Source organism: Tasmannia lanceolata, unplaced genomic scaffold, assembly GCF_043159265.1.
Source record: "Tasmannia lanceolata isolate RefF3 unplaced genomic scaffold, GAP_Taslan_0.1 ptg000020l, whole genome shotgun sequence".
Lineage (NCBI taxonomy): Eukaryota > Viridiplantae > Streptophyta > Magnoliopsida > Canellales > Winteraceae > Tasmannia > Tasmannia lanceolata.
In genome coordinates this window covers 232749-252318 of record NW_027518697.1, presented here as the reverse complement: position 1 = coordinate 252318, position 19570 = coordinate 232749, and the positions used below count along the sequence as shown (strand labels likewise).

The following is a 19570-nucleotide window of genomic DNA, read 5'->3' as shown; positions in this document are numbered from 1 at the left end:
TAGTAGCTTGAGTCAAAATTTAAAAGATGCCTTCAATAACTCTAAGATTCAAATAACCAATAATGAGGATAACCTTACGTGGTGCCCTAATAATGATGGGAGGTTCTCTGTCAAATCAATTTTTATATGGAAACTTGAATGAGGAATATAACCAATACGGGGAACAAGGAATACCAGACCATATCTGCTTTTGCGCCACGACATCTATTCCAAGATCGAGGGCAATTTGCTGATAATAGATAGATCTATAGGAGTATGTTCCCAAGTTTGTCGGTAGAGATGTTCCCAGTGGACCCTTCTTCCAAAGGTGTAGCCGAAGTGAATGAGTGTGGGCGTTTTTTCAAATGAATTAATGGAAAGAAGCTTCTCTGAGTTGAAATGTATCTTGATTTCCATAAAGGTAGTTTTCCCACGAATGCTTGGCTCTTTACTAGAGTTTTGGGTATGCTTTTCTACTTTCGTGGAAAGATAACAAAGTGGCATTTGGGAGCTCTTTCATCTATTCCAAGATCGAGGGCAATTTGCTGATAATAGATAGATCTATAGGAGTATGTTCCCCACGTTTGTCGGTAGAGATGTTCCCACGGCCCCTTCTTCCAAAGGTGTAGCTGAATCAGAGCTTCAGCAACCCTCGGGGGGAGAAGGCATTATTGCTATGATTTGGTGTTGTGTCACGGGCTATAGGGTAGTAGAATATAAGCATTAGTGTAGAGTAAGATCATTTTTATTAGTTGAGTTTGTCATTGGGGTACCAATATGGATTCTCAATAAGTACCAATACGCAATGGGGGGATTGGTCCCATTTTTTTGTGAGCGAATGCATAGATACTTGTTCATCTTCAAACGATCCATTTGTACGAATTTCCCTTTATTCAATCCGTCTTGTCTTTGATCTCCATGAACTCTCCAATCTATAGATAAAATATGATAAACGACAATATTATGAAGACAATAACCCCATTGTTACGTTTCCACATCAAAGTGAAACATTTTATGCCCATTAGTGTTCCAAAAGTACCTTTTCGGAAAACTGACTAGTTTCCGGCATGTTTTTACCCAAAACCCCCTTCAAATAGTGTTATTTAATAATTTATACTTCATTAATACTGCCCTCCTCTATCGTCCTACCAATGCTCCTTTAAAACCGTTCATCGTGTGCTTATCATGATAAGCACGTGATACTCAAGCTCACAATTATATAAATGGGAATGATTAGGGGCTCTATGGATGCCTCTGAACATTTTTTGAAAGTTAAATATAATTAATTAATTATTTGCAAATAGATTTCATAATAGTCTTAGAAATAATATAGTTAATGGCTCCAGAAGAGGGCTTAGCGCCCCATTTATGTACAAATAAGATTAAATTAAAGTATTCTTATTTGAAAATAAGGATCGATTCTGGTTGCAACCAAAGAGACCCCATGATGTGAAGACGAATGTAAAAGCAATTGTCATTTGTTAGAAAGCTCCTGACGGTCACTTTGCTTGACATGCGAGTGAAAGAGGTTGAAAAAGATATCAGAGCAGAAGAACGAGGAACCAACACAAATCAAGAAGATAACTTTTTTATAAAGACAATAAAACACCAAAAACAAGTAGGACTCAAAAACTCTATAAAACTGTGTGTCTCCTTACTTTCCATAATCCAAAAAATCATTAACTGATAGTTAATACCACCTATTTGTGAACGTTTCATTTTCAAAACACAACTCCACATAAAAAATCAACGTATGGTTTTTCTTTCCTTGTTCTAATATCAGCATACAATTAGAAACTTATTTAACTACCATTAACCAAGTAACTTTCCAAAAACTAAACCAAAGATTTCTTTTTTCTAACTACAACTTGAATTAACCGCATGCTATTAATTCTAACTAACCTAAACAGACTAAAACTTATTTACTGCTAAATTAAGGTCCTAGTTTAACTAGGAATAATCCATGTGGGCCCCATTGCTCCGCGTTTGCTTGCGTCGGCCTGGCCCCTCCGACGCATAGAGTCGGAGATGATTCTCAACAAAAGATTCATTGATAAATATAGAATACAAGATAAGTACCAAAATCAATTTGGAGACAGTGCTTATCTGTAAAAGATTGTATCTAGACACACGATTTATGAGATACGTAAGATAGAAACAACCAGTATCTAGACGCGTGATTTATGAGATATGTGCACATGTAGTTCCGCCTTTCTCGCTGACAACCCTCTCAAACGAGACGAGCGAGGTCGAATGTTGAATTTATCACGAAAAGTAAGAAAATTAAGGCTCCGACCCGATTAGGCGATTGGGACCTCTACAAATACGGGTGCACTCTGGGTCGGGTCAAGTTGAGCTCTTGCTAAAAAATGAATGGGAATCAACCTGAATCCGATGAAGGTGGGGTGACTTAAGACAAAATTCCATTGCTTCGACGGTGTTGTATTCAATCCGTCAAATGACTCAAGAGTTTGTCAAATTTGAACGTTTTGACAGAGGGAGATGGTGTTTGCAACATAATTTCGCCGGATATATGGTTTCCATTAGACCATTCAAAAAGAAAAAAAGAAAAAAGAATAAAAAAAAAGGTTTCCATTAGGATCAACAGCGTTCAACATGACTCGCACAAGTGGGGGAAGCAATGCCTGGTAAAAATAGTGCAAGCTAAATAACATAGATAACCTTGCCTGCGAACCAAGGAGAGACAAGAGCTTATAAAGAAGAAAACAAAGGCAAGCAAACAAAACCTGGCGTGCGTAGAGGGAGAGTTACGTGCCCGCATGAGACTCGCGGGCCATGCAGATATGGGGTTAGAAATGGATAAAAGCAAAGGGGAAAAGAGCGAGACGAGAAATTCATTCAATTCGTACGTCATTTTGACAATGACGACGAGTGATAGAGAGAGATGGAGTGAAAAACAAAGAGGGACGGGGACAAAACTAAGGCAAAAACCCAACGTCGTGTATTAACAGCTCTCTTCATTTATTATAAGGAAAAGATAAAGATATATTCGCTATTGTTCTTCCATAAGCCACCCCCATCTAGACTAGCTAGTATAGAAAAAGTAACCGTAAATATACTAGAGATGGGTGGTCCGGAAAAGAAGAGGGGGACCTTACTCTTTTATATTTTATTTATCTTCTTCCTTGTACAAAAACCAACCAACCAACCCCTTTGATGATTAAAAAGCACGGCAATTTTGCCTTTCTCATTCGAAATCGGTTCTTCTAGGTTTTAGTTCGTCGAGAGAGAGAGAGAGGGAGAGGGGATGGCTTCATCTTCATCTTCTTGTTCTCAGATGTGCTTCAATCCAGAATGCAAAGTGACGAAATCGGAACGATGGAGGAAGGGATGGCGGCTTCGGACGGGAGAGTACGCCGAGCTTTGCGATCGGTGTGGGTATGCCATATTTCTCTTCCTTCTTTCTTATCACCATTTCTTTTTTGGAAACCATCTTTTCCCCCTAGTCCGTGTAATATCAAGTGTAAGGAGGTTTTCGGATAAATTTTTTTTTGGGTGTAAAATTTGCGAGGTTGCAGGGCCGATTGCTCTTGATCGGTACGGTTCTGCTCAGTTTACTGGCTTTCGTTTAGCTGATTAGATTTCTTTGAAGCGAAGGGATATTTTTCTTTTTTGGTGAAAATTTTCAGTTTAGTGGTTATGGTTGTTGTAAACTATTTAGTATTCGGTTGTTAATGGATCTCCTTATTCTCTGTATTTTTTTTTTTTTTTTTTGTGCAGGGTTTGAAGGGTCAGCTGCATTTGATTTAGAGCATTTTTCTGTGTTTTTTGGTTTTTTTTTTTTTTTAAATTTTTTTTATGGTTGCTGATTAGGTTGGTTTGATGCGAAGGAGTGATTTTAGTGGATTTTCAGCTCAACGTATTTTGTCACAGTCATTGTTATGATTTGGTGGTTTGTGGATTTTCTATGTTTTTGAAGGTTTAAGGTATTTTTTGTTTTTGGATTTTTTTCAGTTTAGTGGTTCTGTTTGTTGTCAACTGTCACTCTGTCAGTATTCGGTTGTTAATGGATCTCGTTATCCTTTGTATTTTTTCTTTGTGACTGTTGAGGGTTTTGGGGGGTTAGTTGCTGTTGATTTAGAGCATTTTTCTGTGTTTTTTTTTTTATGGTTGTTGATTAGGTTGGTTTGATGTGAAGGAGTGATTTTAGTGAGTTTTCAGGTCAGTGAATTTAGTCACAGTCAGTGTTGTGATTTGTTGGTTTGTGGATTTTCTATGCTTTTGAAGCTTTAAGGAATCAATTGGTGTTGATTTAGAGGCTTTAATGCATTTTTTGCTTTGGGTTTCAGGTTTTTTCGAGGTGAATGAGTTTTTTTTTTTTTTTTTAATATGGACTACGGTTTTGTGAGTATAATAGATTAAGCTTTTAGTATTCAGTGGTTTGTGAACTTTTGATGCTTTTCAAAGTTCGAAGAATGATTTCCGTTGTTAGCTTTGTATCATGTCTTTTAATTAAGCTCATTATCATTGATGGTAATGCAAGGAGTGATTATTTTGGATCTTCAGTTTGGTGCTTAGAACCATTGCAATTCCAAAATAGCTATGGCAGGTGGATGGATCAGTTCTGTATGGTGTATGACTGTATGTAATCATTCTACTTGTTACTATTTGGTGGTTTGTGGACTTTGATGCAACTCTTCAAGGTTTAAAGAATAATTGTTGTTGGTATAGTGCATTTCTCTTGGTTTTGTTTATCCGGGTTTTTCTTTTTGAAGCGAATGCATGATTTTTGTGGACCATTCTTTGGCTTTCAAGTTTAGCTGGTTTTAGTTTGTTTGAAAAGGGGATTTTCATTTTAAGGAATTTCATCATTATAATTGTTAGTATTTGTTGGACTGTGAAAGTGTGTCCAATTTTTGAAGGTTTGAAGAATCAATTTATGTTGGTCAAGAGCTTTTATCCGTGGTTTTTGGCATTTGTTTCAGCTGATTAGGTTTTCTTGAAGAAGAGGACTGGTTATTTTGAATTGTCAGTTTAGTCGGTATTTGGCGGTTTTGGATGTTTGATGCGAATGTTGACGGTCTAAGTGATTACTGTTGATTTAGAGGACTTTTCTGTTTTTTTAGGCTTTTCTTTAGCTGATTAGGTTTGTTACAGCTGAAGGAGTGAATTTTGTGGATTTTCAGTTCAATGAATGTAACTGTTGCATTCGTAAGTATTTAGTGGTCTTTGGATTGGTTTTTGTGGAAATTTGATGTAGCTGTTGAAGGTTGATGAATCTATTGCTGTCGACTTCTAGTTTTTGCTGATAAGGTTTGTTTGAAGCTCCATTAGAAGAAAATGGTTTGTTTAAGCGGAGTGTTTTTTTGTGTAGAATTTCAGTTTAATGGATATAATCATTGTAATTGTTCATAGACGGTGGTTTGTGGAAAGTTTTTGTTAGTCTTCTGATGTGGCTTCTGAGGGTTCCTTGAATCACTTGCTGTTTATTTGTTGATTTTTTTGAAGTTTCAGTTTGGTGAGTGTAATTGTTGTAATTTCTTCTACCAGTTACTGGGGTTTCTGATTTTAACTCTAGCTATCAGTCCCATCTGAGCGTCTGACAGCTCATACGCGAAGAGAACAGAATTCTGCTCAAGGATATAAAGTTATATGATTCATGGTTTGGATCTGTTATGTCTGGTGTATAAACTTGCTCGAAATGCTAACTTTCCAATCAACCGGTTACAGAGCTGATGAATGAAGTGAGGCTAACTCTAATCTAGATTTCTTAGATAGAATAAGGTTAGGCATACTTTTATGAATGTGTTTTGACATGTGAAAAGAGGCGGCAGTCACTGAATTTAAACATTTCTAAAAGGATAGAGAGGAGGCAGAAAAAAGGGATAATTCTCGAAAAAGGTGATAAAGAGGGTATTGGGGAAAGTGGGGAAGACGAGCGGTGAGGTTGTAGAAATAAGGGGAAAGAGACGTTAGGGGAGAGGAATAGAAGCACAATGTGACTAATCAAAACCGTGATTTCTAAAATTGCACATCTCTCCTATAATCTCGAAAATCAAGATTATGGGCATGATTTTTGATTTTAGAAGATTCTGTGTAAGTTGACCAAACACGTCTTTTTTAAATTCTAAATTTTTATTCTCACGATTTTAGAAATTAAGGCAAAATCATAATTTTGTGGTGTAACCAAACACTAACTAAATAAACAAATTCATGCAATCATATTCTTACATAATATTATGATTTGATTAGGAAGACGCATACTATCTGGATTTTACTCTCTGACACAAAGTACTGGCTTCTTGTTTTTTTTTTGTTTTTTGTTTTGAATGAAAATAAGTACGGGCTTCTTGTTTTGTTCTTTGCAGCTTTTTTGTGAAGTCTGATATGCGTCTAATTCATCTCTGCATTTCTTTTGTATGTGACTATAGTTCTGCATATGATGACGTGAACTTTTGTGAAAATTTTCACTCAAATGTACCTGGTTGGAGGAATTGTGAATCATGTTCCAAGGTGAGAAAATTCTTGATAAACTTTCCACAATTTTTTGCTTTTATCAAACTATTTTGTTGGATGCATGAGCCCTTCATCAAATAGAAGTATTAAACTGAATAGTGATTGCTTATCTTTGAAAATTTAATTTAGGATTTGAAACTTCTGATCTGAAATCTCCTTCGACAGCAAGTGCACTGTGGATGTATTGCGTCAATCCACACGTTTATGCTTTTGGATGCTGGAGGAATTGAGTGCATGGCATGCGCTAAGAAAAATTCCATTATGGTAAGGATCATTTATGATGCACATTGGACTCTGTTTTTGACTTCCATGCATATGTATAGAATTCATTCAATTATTGCATTTTGAATGCTCGTAGTGTGCAACCAGACATCAGGCTATCTATGAAAAGAATGTCCTGCCTGGGAAAAATGACATTTTACTCAGGAAACTTACAAGTGGGGCTTGGCGATCTGAACTGTTAAACTAGTGGGGTCCCACTGTTTATGGACCGCCCTAAAAATCATCTTCATCGCACTCTATATCCATCTGATCCCTACACTACATCCCATTGAATATAGATCACTGCCTTTATTTCTCTGATTCTCCATTTCTAGGCCCCAGTTGGATGGTTAAGATTGTTTGACATGCATGGCCCATCCATGGTAGAACCCAGCAAATGTAGAATCTAGACCACAGAATGATGGGGCTGAGCAGTGCCATTTGATGCCTGAGCAAAGGTGCCATTTTGCCCAGGCTGCACGGTGTACAGTTCCTTATCTATTTATAGTGTACTGAGAAAAGGAGGAAACACTGTAGATGACAGAAGCTATTAACAAATCAATATAGGTTTACTTGTTAGGTTGCTATTTGAATGGTTCATAACTTTGTCCTGCCACATCTTGTAACCCTAAGATACATGTTAGCTATGTAACATGACATCTTTAAATTGCTGTGTTTGGAATGCTTGTGTGATGCACATTGGCACATTCATTAGGGAAAGAAACCTAAATTTCATTTTTACTTGTATTTTATCGGTACATATATAATTTTTGAATTTTATTGTATTCATAGTTAAGTAGATAGTATCTTAATACTTTGTTTTGCAAGTTGACATAATATTGTATTTCTTATTATTGCGAATGGATTTATCATACAGCCTGGTTGTGAAAATCACAAAATGCAGTGCAAAAAATTGGTAGGAAAAGAAGAAATTTGCAGAAAATTGGCTCTAGAACTGTTTTCAGTTTCTAGCAGCAGTACATACAAGAATTCCAGAAAAGAAGAAACAGTTATGTTCCCATTCAATTAATGACAAACAGAGTTTAATATAGAGAGAAGAAACAGTTGTGACTAGAGCATAGTTACCAGGTTGGGAAGCGGATTTGAAAATTGAAACGTAAAGTAGAAGCGGAAAGTGGGGAGAAGTAGAGGGGAACCGAAAAAACGGGAAAGCAATAGAAAATCATACGAGAAATGCCATAGAAAATGCAGTAGAAATGTTTCGGAATCAATGGAGAAATGCCGTGGGAAACATATATGAAACACAATGGAAACACGAGAAAAATATGTGAGAAATGAAACTAATATGTTTTTATTTTTATTTTAGTTATTTTTATCTTATTACCCTAATTTTTCTTTTAATCTGTATTTCCATAAATTGTTTATTTTTGTGTGTTTGTGGATTTGGAATTTCTTGATTTTAAATTTCTACGAGCTATAATGCATAAAAACATGCATTTATAATTTTCTTCATAATTTTTATTTAAATTAGAGGCATATATATAGATGATTTATGTTTGTTCCTTACATATTTTATTTTTTAGTATAATCTGTACCTATTTTTATTTCTTATTACTGTATATACTCATTTCCCCCGTTTTTAGTATGTATTTCATAATTTTTTGGTGTGTTTTTTCCAAAATATTTCTTCTACGTCACACACATGTTTTCCATGCATTTTGTTTATGCCACCATTTGACAGCCTTTCTCAACCTCGCGTCCATGAAGATGTACTCCCCTTCTTGGAGCACCTGTTAGTGATTTGCCTCATCATTCCAACCACCACCACGATGAGAGACTTCCCTTTTGTCCAAATAACGCCTTAATTTACTCAAAATAATTCTTGTGTTCAACCGACCTTCCAATTCTAGTTAGATGGTGAAACTAACAACTTGGCACCTAAAATAAAGCTTCACAACGCCCTAGGGCATGCATATTCTCTAGGCATCATGAATCTTGTGGGAGTGGTGAGGTTCGTCTTCTCAGAACTAGTAGGCGTCAAGGATGCAATTGAAGCCGAATTGAAGGGTTTGAAGTTACTTACACGATGTCATTCTCATGTTCATCGATTGTTGAGGACTCCTCGAATGTGATTAGGTAGATTCAATCTTGGAAAGACCTCGTGTCCGTCGATTGTTGAGGACTCGATTGTGATCAGGTGAATTCAATCTTGGAATGACTTCCTTTAGAAGCCTGGTGTCATCTTGGGGGAGGCACATGATATAGCGACTAAGCTCCTAATTTCCTTCTATCATATGGGGGAGGGACACAACATAGAGTAGGGTGATCAACAAGCCCTAGCTATTGGCAATCAGTTCCCATTTGATGACAAGGGGGTGTTGTCCTTAGATTTAGTTCCTTATTTTTCTCTCATATGACCATCTCTGTCAACCATATGTGTCTTTGCCTTCTGGTCTTTAAAAAAATGTCTAATTCACCACTAAAAAAACAGAATTTAAGGAGTAAAGGTTAAAGACCTAGATTGGAGTCAGCGAGTCGTAAACACGTAATAGAAGACGAAACCTGATTATGCGCAGATGGAGGCATGGTTTTAAATTTCGGACGAAACATTTCCTTTCTGCCGAAATATTTCAATTTCGGCTCTACCAAAACGAAATCCACTTGGATTCGGAAAAATACAAGATTTCGCCCAAAATTTCGGAATTTCGATTGATGTTTCGTTCGAAATATGCGCAACATGCAACTTTTCAGATTAAAAAACAAAAAATATTTTCACAGAAACCTAACAAAAATGACCTCAACTTGCTTAAAAGAGAAGAACCATCTATTTCTAAAAAAAGGACAAAAAAATATAAAGGAAAACCAGCGGTGAAGAATCTTGCTTGGATTTCGTGCTGAAATGTTTTCGTGAGTTTACAAGATTTCGGCCGAAATTTCATACCGAAACCGAAATGTTTCGGTTTCGCTAATGACCGAACTGAAACCGAAATTTAAAAACTTGGAGGGAGGGAACCTCTGGGAGTTTCTATCACACTTATCAATGGGAGCTTGATAGGTAGTCTAGGACTTTTAGAAATTAGGGCTTTTTAAGGGATAGCAGAGAAGAGCCATTTCAAAAAAAAAAAGGGATAGCAGAGAAGAGATTGGACAAGCCTCTTTTAGCATCCATGGGTTAAAAACTCCATGTATTCTAGAGCTGTCTTGGGAGGTTTACAACCATTCGGACAATAGATTAGATGGTAAGTTACATGTCAGAGGGGATCCATTGAACATAATTTAATTGATGCAATGAATGAAATATGGGATTTAGTGAGTGTTAGTATATCCTTTTGTCATATCTCAAGAGAAGCCAATGAAGTAACAAGCTTCTAGCCATAGTTTAGAACTCCCCCGCATCATCGGGGACTTCCTCGAATTGTCTCCCTTTTACCTTGGCTGGGTTCTTGTCCAGGTCCACATGTTGCCCTACAAAGTCAATCAAAACTCCTTTGACTCTCCCATGTTACGAGCGCGTCAACCGAGTACTTGACCGCCTTGTGCCGAGTTGACTAGGATTTGCTTTGGCCGCGTTTTGACCCGCATCCGCATTTTGAAACACTACTTCTAGCTATTCAAGCTATGCAAAGACAAGTGTTTCTTATATGGAAATCCTACATGTAGTGCATTCTTTATGTATTCTTTTGTTTTATTTGTCAACTTACAGAAGAAAATATAAAAGAATCTACATCACTAACTGGGTTTGTCTAGATAACTATGTATAACACCAAATCTATATAATACTATGATGTGATGCTAAAATACAACAAAGCAAAAGATAATTTTACGTTTCATCCAGATAAGGTGTCAATGTCTGTCCATCCGGACTGTTATTTTCTAAAAACTGGAGCTTTTACATAGTGCATGCCATTTTTCTAGAAAAGGTGGTGCCCATAGGTTGGGGGTGGTTACCAAATTGACCAAGTATCCCATTTGGAGGGTTGTCCAAGTCATGTTGCGTACCATTAATTGGATAGAATGCTTTCTCATATCATCAAATGGATAATCTTCGTTAAAGTGGTATACCGTTGAATTGAAAGAGAAGCTGGTTTTCGTTTTGACTGAACATCTAAAGTGATAGGCATAAACTATGTTTTGCAGTCAACAAATGAAATTGGAACCTTGTTACTGCTTGTATTTTGTAATTATAATTTTTGTATTATGATATCTTTGTTGTTAGACTGATTCGATCCTTTATTCCATGAATAATACCATTTTTTTGAATGGTAATAATAATAATAATAATAATAGCATTTGTTCCATGAATATTACCTATTCCATTTTTTGCCTCCCCCCTTTCTCATTTTGATTGATTGTTTTACAATGTTCTGTGGTTCAGCATTCTTATTGCTAACTGATGTTTTTCAGGCATCAAACCAAAAATGGCCATCTTCTTTATTGCTTCCAGTGCCTTTACCTGAGAGGCTAAAAGATCTCGGTGTCAAAAGTTGGAGTCAAATCACTGGTTCAACTCCAGTTCCTGGGCCGTGGCGGCCGGCAACCAATTTATGGAATAGTTCTACTGGTCAGTCTGAATTGCATCCACGGGTGCCTTATGAATTTGATAAACCGATTAGCATTGACAGATTGATTTCCTGTGAACGTCCATCTGCCTCTTCCCAGGAGAGGAAGATAAGTGAAGATCCAACACCTGGAAGCTTAAAGCTTGCTACACTTGACAGGCTAGGTAATGGGAATATTGGTATTGATGCCTCACCCTCTTTAAGTGCATTTCATAGGGAGGAAGGGAATGGAGATGCCATGCAACATTCAGGCAATCACACCAGTGAAAATGGTTCTGCGGATATTAGAAAAGTAGTGGTTTCTGAGCCTGGCTTGAAAAACTCTGCCCCTGGTATTAATTTTGAGACGAATTCAAGTACGGCATCTCTACTCTTTGGCTCCGCTGCATCATTTACATCACCTAATGAGACAAATGATCCATTGAGAGTTTCTGGAGCTCTGGCAAAGCAACAAATGCCTCCACCTGCATTGGCAAAGCATTTCTATGCTAACCCTAACAATGGAATAGACTCATCCGGTGAATTTCAAACTCAAATTCGCAATGGGAGACCACGAGGAGAGGCTCGGGGACGAAATCAATTACTCCCTCGGTATTGGCCACGGTTCACTGATCAAGAGCTACAACAAATTTCTGGAGAGTATCTATATATATATTTCTATTATTTAGTCTTTTGATATTGTGGAATTTAAAGACAAGATAATCACATAGTTGTATACATAATCAAGTTAAGAAAGTACTCTGTGGTTGTGAACTCAAGTTCTTTAAGTTAATTGTTTTTTTATGTGATATGCTTGGAGCTGCTTTATTTTCCAACTTGTAGTGCTAGTTCATCACAGATACGTAATGTAAGCCTTGACCATATCTAAGCTCGAATTCTGTCATAACTCCTTTGTTTGAGAAGATGTTGAGTGCAAGTGATGCAGGCCGGATAGGGCGTTTGGTTTTGCCAAAAAAATGTGCAGAGGTGAGCCTTTGCCTTGGTTTGAACTTTATATTTAAAGAAAGTAGATATTATTGTAGGACTGTTTGGTGAAATTGTGTGTCTGTTAACATTGGTATTCTGTTTATTATAGTATGCATCACACCGAACTAAATTACATATTGTTTTAGTTAGAGTATCAAGTGGGGGCCTCCTGAAAAATATGATCTACTTGATCTCATTAACCATGCCTTCCTATCTTTGATTTTCTCCTTTTTTGTAGTATTATATTGATCCTATAATGGTTTATTCAGATGTCCAAGCTGCTACCAATTTTGATCATTGGGTACCCTGAGATGCGGTGGGTTATAGTTCCATCATTGTATTTTGACATTATCAACCCTTACAATCCCATATTCTTATTATTTACTATTTTTTTTGGAAAATTGACAGAGATATATTAAAATTCATACGAAGATTACATGAGAAAGGGACCAGGAGTCCCCCTATGAATTACATTGTATGGAGGACTAGGAGATAACTCCCGGGCCTTGAAAAAGAATAAAATCCAAAGACTATTCCCCTTTTCCTTTCCCCTGTACCTTTACCATTCCAAACCAAAAAACCCCCCTATGAATTACATCGTATGGAGGAGTAGGAGATAACTCCCGGGCCTTGAAAAAGAATAAAATCCAAAAACTATTCCCCTTTTCCTTTCCCCTGTACCTTCACCATTCCAAACCAAAAAATCCCAATTTCTGCAACCTTCATAGAAAGTCATTCATCATCATTTTTCATTTTTTTTTTTAAAATTACCCCTGATAAAAACTACCAAAAACCTTTGCGATCTTCCAGCGAAGATCTTGAAAACATAAAACTCTTGTTAGATCTTCCTCGAAGATCTTGAAAACAAACTATTACTATCACTCCTCAAAACTTCCATCAACAAATCCAGACAGACTCCCCTTCAAGATGTACACTTTCCCAATTCCCTCAAGAGAAACTCATGGAATGGCCCTATGGGGAAATCAGGACATGGGAGAGAACTGAATATTGGATTATGTTCTAACTGATGCTGATTCTATTCGCATATTCCTTCTAATACTTTCTCAACAACTTTCTTTTTTGTGATTTTATGAGGTCAATCTTTCTGCATATTGTTTATAACTCTACTTGGCTTCAAAGGCATAATGTGTAAAGTGCACATGGAGTCATGCCTTTATGTTTATTATGGTCTTATATTTGGTTAGTTCCGGAGCCATGAAAGTATGATTATCAACTAATTGAACATGAATGAACTAGCATTCATGATTTCTGACAAATGACAAAACACTGAACTCAAGGCTATGGTTTTTAGAAGTGTGAATAGTTTTTGGAGTGCTTTGAGCTACATTTTTATTATCTTGAATTATCTTAATCTCTAAACTTAAGCTCCCCTGTATAGATTGAGAGCTATAATAACATAAAATTTCTAAACAACCAGGGACTATAACTCCGGAATGAAGCTATCTTTTCATCTCTCGCTCTAGAGCTCTTTTTTTTGTTTGGTTTTAATTCATCTTCACCATTCAAAATCATGGACTATAACTGGTCCTGGTGGTAAGTGTTTCCAGTTTTGAATAGTTCTTTGCTAGTTTGCTGTACTATTTCTAAATAAAAAGATCCTTGCCTATATATGGGTATTTCTTACCTGTACCCTTCTGTATGGAAAGATCCTTGACTATATACAGGAATGATTGGAAATTCCTATGATGTTAAGTGTTGTTTCAGAATCCAGATGAAGTGATTATACTATTTTCTTCCATGTCCATCATGTACAGGCTTACTTCCCTACAATTTCACAGCCTGAAGGGCTACCTTTAAAAGTTCAGGATGCAAGAGGCAAAGAATGGGTGTTTCAATTCCGTTTTTGGCCCAATAATAACAGCAGGATGTATGTTTTAGAGGGGGTTACACCCTGCATTCAATCAATGCAATTGCAAGCTGGTGACACAGGTAATGTTCCAACTTACACGGAAACTGTTGTCTGGTCAGTTATTTAAACCTTTTTTTAGTGTTGATGAATTATTTACTTGGTAACTGTGGTTGTTGAAATTATTTACCTGGTAACTTGTATATATGGTTGGTTATTTGACCTTCTTCTTCAGTTCTGACAAATTTAGGAGATTTCACTATACTTTTGGATGCTTTTACAAGAGAATCAATGTGTGCGTATATAAAGCACTTACATGATAAACATAGAATGGAATCAATCTAGATAATTATAGAAGGAAACAATCCTAATCCAATCTACTTTCCTAATCGATCTTGATTACCTCTTCTAATCAACTTGCCTAATTTATCTAGTTGCCTCAGCTAGCCAACTTACTTAATCTACTACCAAGACCGATCCAACAGTGAATAGCTACTCAATCCAGCGATGACATCTCACATATTCTAACAAGTTCATTTGGTGGGTAATTTCTTTTGGCATTATCTTTTTCTGGTGCAGCATCTTTCAATATTTGACTCTTATCTATGTCATCCTTGTTTGGACAAATCAGGTTCTTATGTTCTTATGTTTCACTCACCTTTCCTCTTTGAATCATCTTGTAGACATGTTTTTAGTGTTGTTAAGATTTTTTTTGAATCATTTTGGTGTTGTTAAGATTCGTCTAGTTTACCTACCCCCAAACAAAAAAAAGATTCGACTATTTTCCTCCTAAAATTATCTATATAGAAGCATCCTGGTTATAGATGATTTCTGATAATGTAAGTTGGATTTTCTTTCCCAATTACGATGACCCAAAACTGTAACCCTTATTTGAACTGATTGATATTTTAATCTGTTTCTCTCTTTTTGGTATTTCCCCTGTGTTTTATCTTGCATGTGCTTTCTGTTTATGAATGCGTTATGGATTTCTCTTTAATGGGACTGAGATTCGGCTGTGTTTATTTAGTAACATTTAGTCGGATAGATCCGGAGGGAAAGTTAGTCATGGGATTCAGAAAGGCTTCAAGCATTCCATCTGAACAGGTGTGGCATAATTGAGTATCAATTTCATCATTTTATTTGTTTAAAAAATGCAGTTGTAGAGTGTGGTTTTGAGGATAATTATGATTATTTCTTTGCAGCCATTCTTAGCCAAAATTGCTATTGCATTTGATATGGATTGCTAGTCATTATTTTTATATGTTACTTCCTAATTTAACTTTCTATAGCACAATTCAATTACTTTTTTTTTTTTTTTGAAATGGATGCATGCATATTTGGAAACAGAATAGCAGGAAAAATGTATGGAACCTTGGGCATTAGAAAGAGAACTTTTGAAAATCTATATTTGATCACTTTGAAGCATGAGTTGTATCACTGTGACACCTATTTAATATGGGAAATGAGAATTTTCGGGATGCTTCGTTTCTAATTGATCTGTATTTGCTGAAAACACTGATTTGATGCTGTTCATGGTATCCTTACTTCGATGGATGCAAGAGGGAGAAGAGATGGAGAGAGAAGATGAGAGAGTCGTTGTCCTCTCCCACACGAAAATGTGTATATATATATATATATATATATATATATATATATATATATATATATATAGATGAGAGAGTCGTTGTCCTCTCCCACACGAAAATGTGTCCATATATATAAGGAAAGTGAAGCTACACCGCCGGTGTAGCTAACTTAGCTACACCGCCGGCTTAAAATACAATGGGCCCACATTGTTTTGGTGATCCAAACCATTCATTTGATTGGCCCTCACATAGATAGGGTGTCCACCAAAAATCAGCTCCATAGGATCATCCCAACCCTTCAAACTGTGGAGGCAAAAATGGACAAATTTATGAAGGTTTTTACACGTTCATTTTTGCCTCCACAAATCGTAGGGTTGGGATGATCCTATGGAGCTGATTTTTGGTGGACACCCTATCTATGTGAGGGCCAATCAGATGAATTCTTTGGATCACCAAAACAATGTGGGCCCATTGTATTTTAAGCCGGCGGTGTAGCTAAGTTAGCTACACCGGCGTTGTAGCTTCACTTTCCTCTATATATATATATATATATATATATATATATATATATGAGAAAAGTGTAGCTAGCTACACCGACGACTTAAAATACTGTGGACCCCACATTGTTTCGGTGATGCAAACCATTCATTTGATGGGCCCTCACATAGATACGGTGTGCCCAAAAAATCAGCCCCATAGGATCATCCCAACCCTACGATTTGTGGAGGCAAAAATGGACGTGTAAAAACATTCACAAATCTGTACATTTTTGCCTCCACAGTTTGAAGGGTTGGGATGATCCTACGGAGTTGAGTATTTGGGCACACCCTATGAATGTGAGGGCCTATCAAATGAATGGTTTGGATCACCCAAACAATGTGGGCCCACCGTATTTTAAGCCGTTGGTGTAGCTAAGTTAGCTACACGTATGTTTAGCTTCACTTAACTCTGTCTCTCTCTCTCTCTCTATATATATATATATATATGAGAAATGTGTTCCTGCTCAGATAGCTTATCTGAGTAGTTGCTTCAAAAACTCATGTGGCCCCACATTTTTGGCGTGATCTAAAGCATTCATTTGGAAGTCCCTTCCATGAATAGGGTGTGTACCAAAAATGAGCCGTTTAGGATCATCCTAACCCTGCCATTTGTGGAGGGAAAAAATGGTCAGAAACAATGTCTGTCCATTTTCCCCTCCACCTTTGATTGGGTTAGGATGATCTTACAGGGCTGATTTTTGGTACACACCCTATCCATGGAAGGGCCTTCCAAATGAATGCTTGGGATCACCCAAAAAATGTGGGCCACTTGAGTTTTTGAAGCAGCTGCTCAGATAAGCTATCTGAGCAGCTGCGCAGGAACACTATTCTCTCTCTCTCTCTCTCTCTCTCTATATATATATATATATATATATATATATATATATAAGAGTGAAATAGGGTTACCAGAAATGACAAGAATACCCCTACATGGGTATGTAATTACACTGGAGTGTATATATCATACATTCCGAGCTTTGGTACACAAATCACTCAATCTTGTTCTACTTAGAGGTTTAGTGAACATGTTTGCTATCTGATTCATGTGAAAACTATGCAGATCTCCCCCTTTTGAATCCTCTGACGAATAAAGTGACAGTCCACCTCCATCTGCTTTTGACCTCTTATGGAAGACTGGATTCAATACTATAGGAACGGGTGCCTTGTTGTCACAATTTAGTGAAGCGGGTGATCAGTAAGGCAACCCAATCTCTAATATAAATGATCTCAACCATATCAACTCGCATCATGTGTAGGCCATGGCTCTATATTCTAACTATGCACTTGACCTGGCTAGGCTACTATATCCTGCTTCTTGCTCCACATTACCTCCAATGAAAGTACAGTAACCAATAGTAGACCTTCTATCTGCAGGTGATCCTGCGCGGTCTGCATCTGAATACCCCTCAATCCTCATAGACCATGCTTTCTGAAGAGCAGTCCTTTACCAGGAGCTTTCTTCAAATATCTCACGATTTGGGTGACTGCTAACCAGTGAGATGTGGGTGGCGAGCTCTTGAACTAACTGGCAACACTAACTGTAAATGAAATGTTTGGACGGGTCACAGTGACCTAGATCAGTTTCCTGACTAGACGTCTATATCCGCTGGATCCTCTGGCAACGCCCCTTGATCAGGAATAAGCTTGACATTTGTGTTAAAGTATACAAGAAAAAATAATGCCTTCTCCAACAGCTTAAGCTTTTGGAGTAATTGGTTGTTTTACCTGGTATCAGAGCAAAGGTCCTAAGTTCAAACCTCCTTGATGTCAAAAATCCACATCCAATGGTCAACCCAAAAGTGGGGCCACATGTGCCACTTGTAGGCCAACCTAAAGAAAGAGGGGCCACACGTGAGGGGGAGTGTTAAAGTATAAAAGAAAAAATAACGCCTTCTCCAACAGCTAAATCTTTTGGAGTAACTGGTTGTTTAACATGATCCATAGGTGTCTCAGCTGGCTTCACTCTCAGAAGGCTCGTCTCTTCCAATTTGTCCAGTGCATACTTTCTTTATGATAGAGATAGTCCCCCATGTGAATAAGCTACCTCTATCTCAAGAAAGTACCTTTGGCATCCAAGATCTTTGGTGCAAAACTCTTTCTGAAGGAAATCCTTCAGTCTTTGTATACCTGTAATGTCGCTCCCAGTGATGATGTCATCTACATAAACAACTAGAAAGATACGGCCATCCTTAGATTGTGAGCGGAGCACAGTATGGTCAACAACACATTGTGTCTATCAAATCACATCACTGCCTCATCGAATCGCCCAAACCAGGCGCGGGGAGACTGCTTAAGGCCATACAGGGCCTTACTCTACTTGCAGACTGTATGACTCCTCTCCCCCTGAGCAACATACCTAGGAGGTTCCTCCATGTATACTTCTTCCTGTAAATCACCATTAAAGAAGGCATTCTTTACATCCAACTGGTAGAGTGGCTAGGACATGTTGACGGCAAGGGAGATTAAAACTTGGACTGATGGAATTTTGGCCACATGTGAGAACGTCTCCGTGTAATCAAAACCAAATGTCTGTGTGTACCCTTTTGCAGCCAATCATGCCTTTTGCCTTTCCATTGTTCCATCTAGTAGGTATTTAACTGTAAACACCCACGGCCCACCTACAACCATGGTTTTCGGTTTCAGTTTCAGACTCAGCCGAAATTCGGTACGAAAAAACAAAATTTCAATTTTTAGGCCGAAATTCGGTATAAAATAAGCATCTTATCGAAATTTCGACTATATTTTGGTAGATTTATGCAATTTAGGTACATTCCGGTTTCGGTCTTGACCAACAGCCTGAGCCCTGGGAAGAAGGGTAACTTGCTGCCACGTGTTATTAGTCTGAAGAGCACCCATCTCTGCATCCATCGCAGCTCGCCAACCAGGATGAACTAATGCCTCTGTATCAGAACGAGGAATGGAGACAAAGGACAACAAAGACAGAAAAGAACGGAAAACCGGGCGAAACATTAGTATAAGAAACCACATTTGAAGTAGAATGAATAGCAGAACAAGAACACATACGTGAGGATATGGGAGCATCAGCAGGCGAAGAGGAAGATACAGTTAACTCAGGATCAGATGTGGGTCCAGTTGGCTGTGGAGAAGTTGGCTCGCATTAGGTGTCGTCTGCACACGTAGGGTGAACAACCTATCGTGGACCATTGGAATAAACTTTCACTTTAGAGGGTGAAGGAGATAAAAGAGGACCCGGTAACAGAAGCGGAAGCGGAGGATCAGAGGAGGGAGTAGCAACAGATCCAGTAAAGTATCGTGCATCCTCAAAGAAAGTGACATGGGCAGACACATAAACACGACGTAGCTGAGAACTATAACACCAGTATCCTTTTGAGTTCTAGAGTAACCGAGGAAGAC

The 19570-nt window shown here is 37.6% G+C and overlaps 1 protein-coding gene across 1 annotated transcript in view; it reads left to right on the top strand.

Annotated features, from left to right (window-relative positions):
- The first annotated feature begins 3141 nt into the window (after positions 1 to 3141).
- The window catches only part of LOC143854053 (B3 domain-containing protein Os07g0563300-like), a 57448-nt gene continuing 41019 nt past the window's right edge, over positions 3142 to 19570 (top strand). The window contains exons 1-7 of the mRNA XM_077363777.1: positions 3142 to 3378; positions 6372 to 6453; positions 6622 to 6720; positions 11083 to 11876; positions 12107 to 12203; positions 13979 to 14153; positions 15098 to 15174. Of these exons, the coding sequence (XP_077219892.1) occupies positions 3248 to 3378; positions 6372 to 6453; positions 6622 to 6720; positions 11083 to 11876; positions 12107 to 12203; positions 13979 to 14153; positions 15098 to 15174 (1455 nt within the window). The 5' untranslated portion in view covers positions 3142 to 3247. The remainder of the gene's footprint in view (positions 3379 to 6371; positions 6454 to 6621; positions 6721 to 11082; positions 11877 to 12106; positions 12204 to 13978; positions 14154 to 15097; positions 15175 to 19570) is intronic.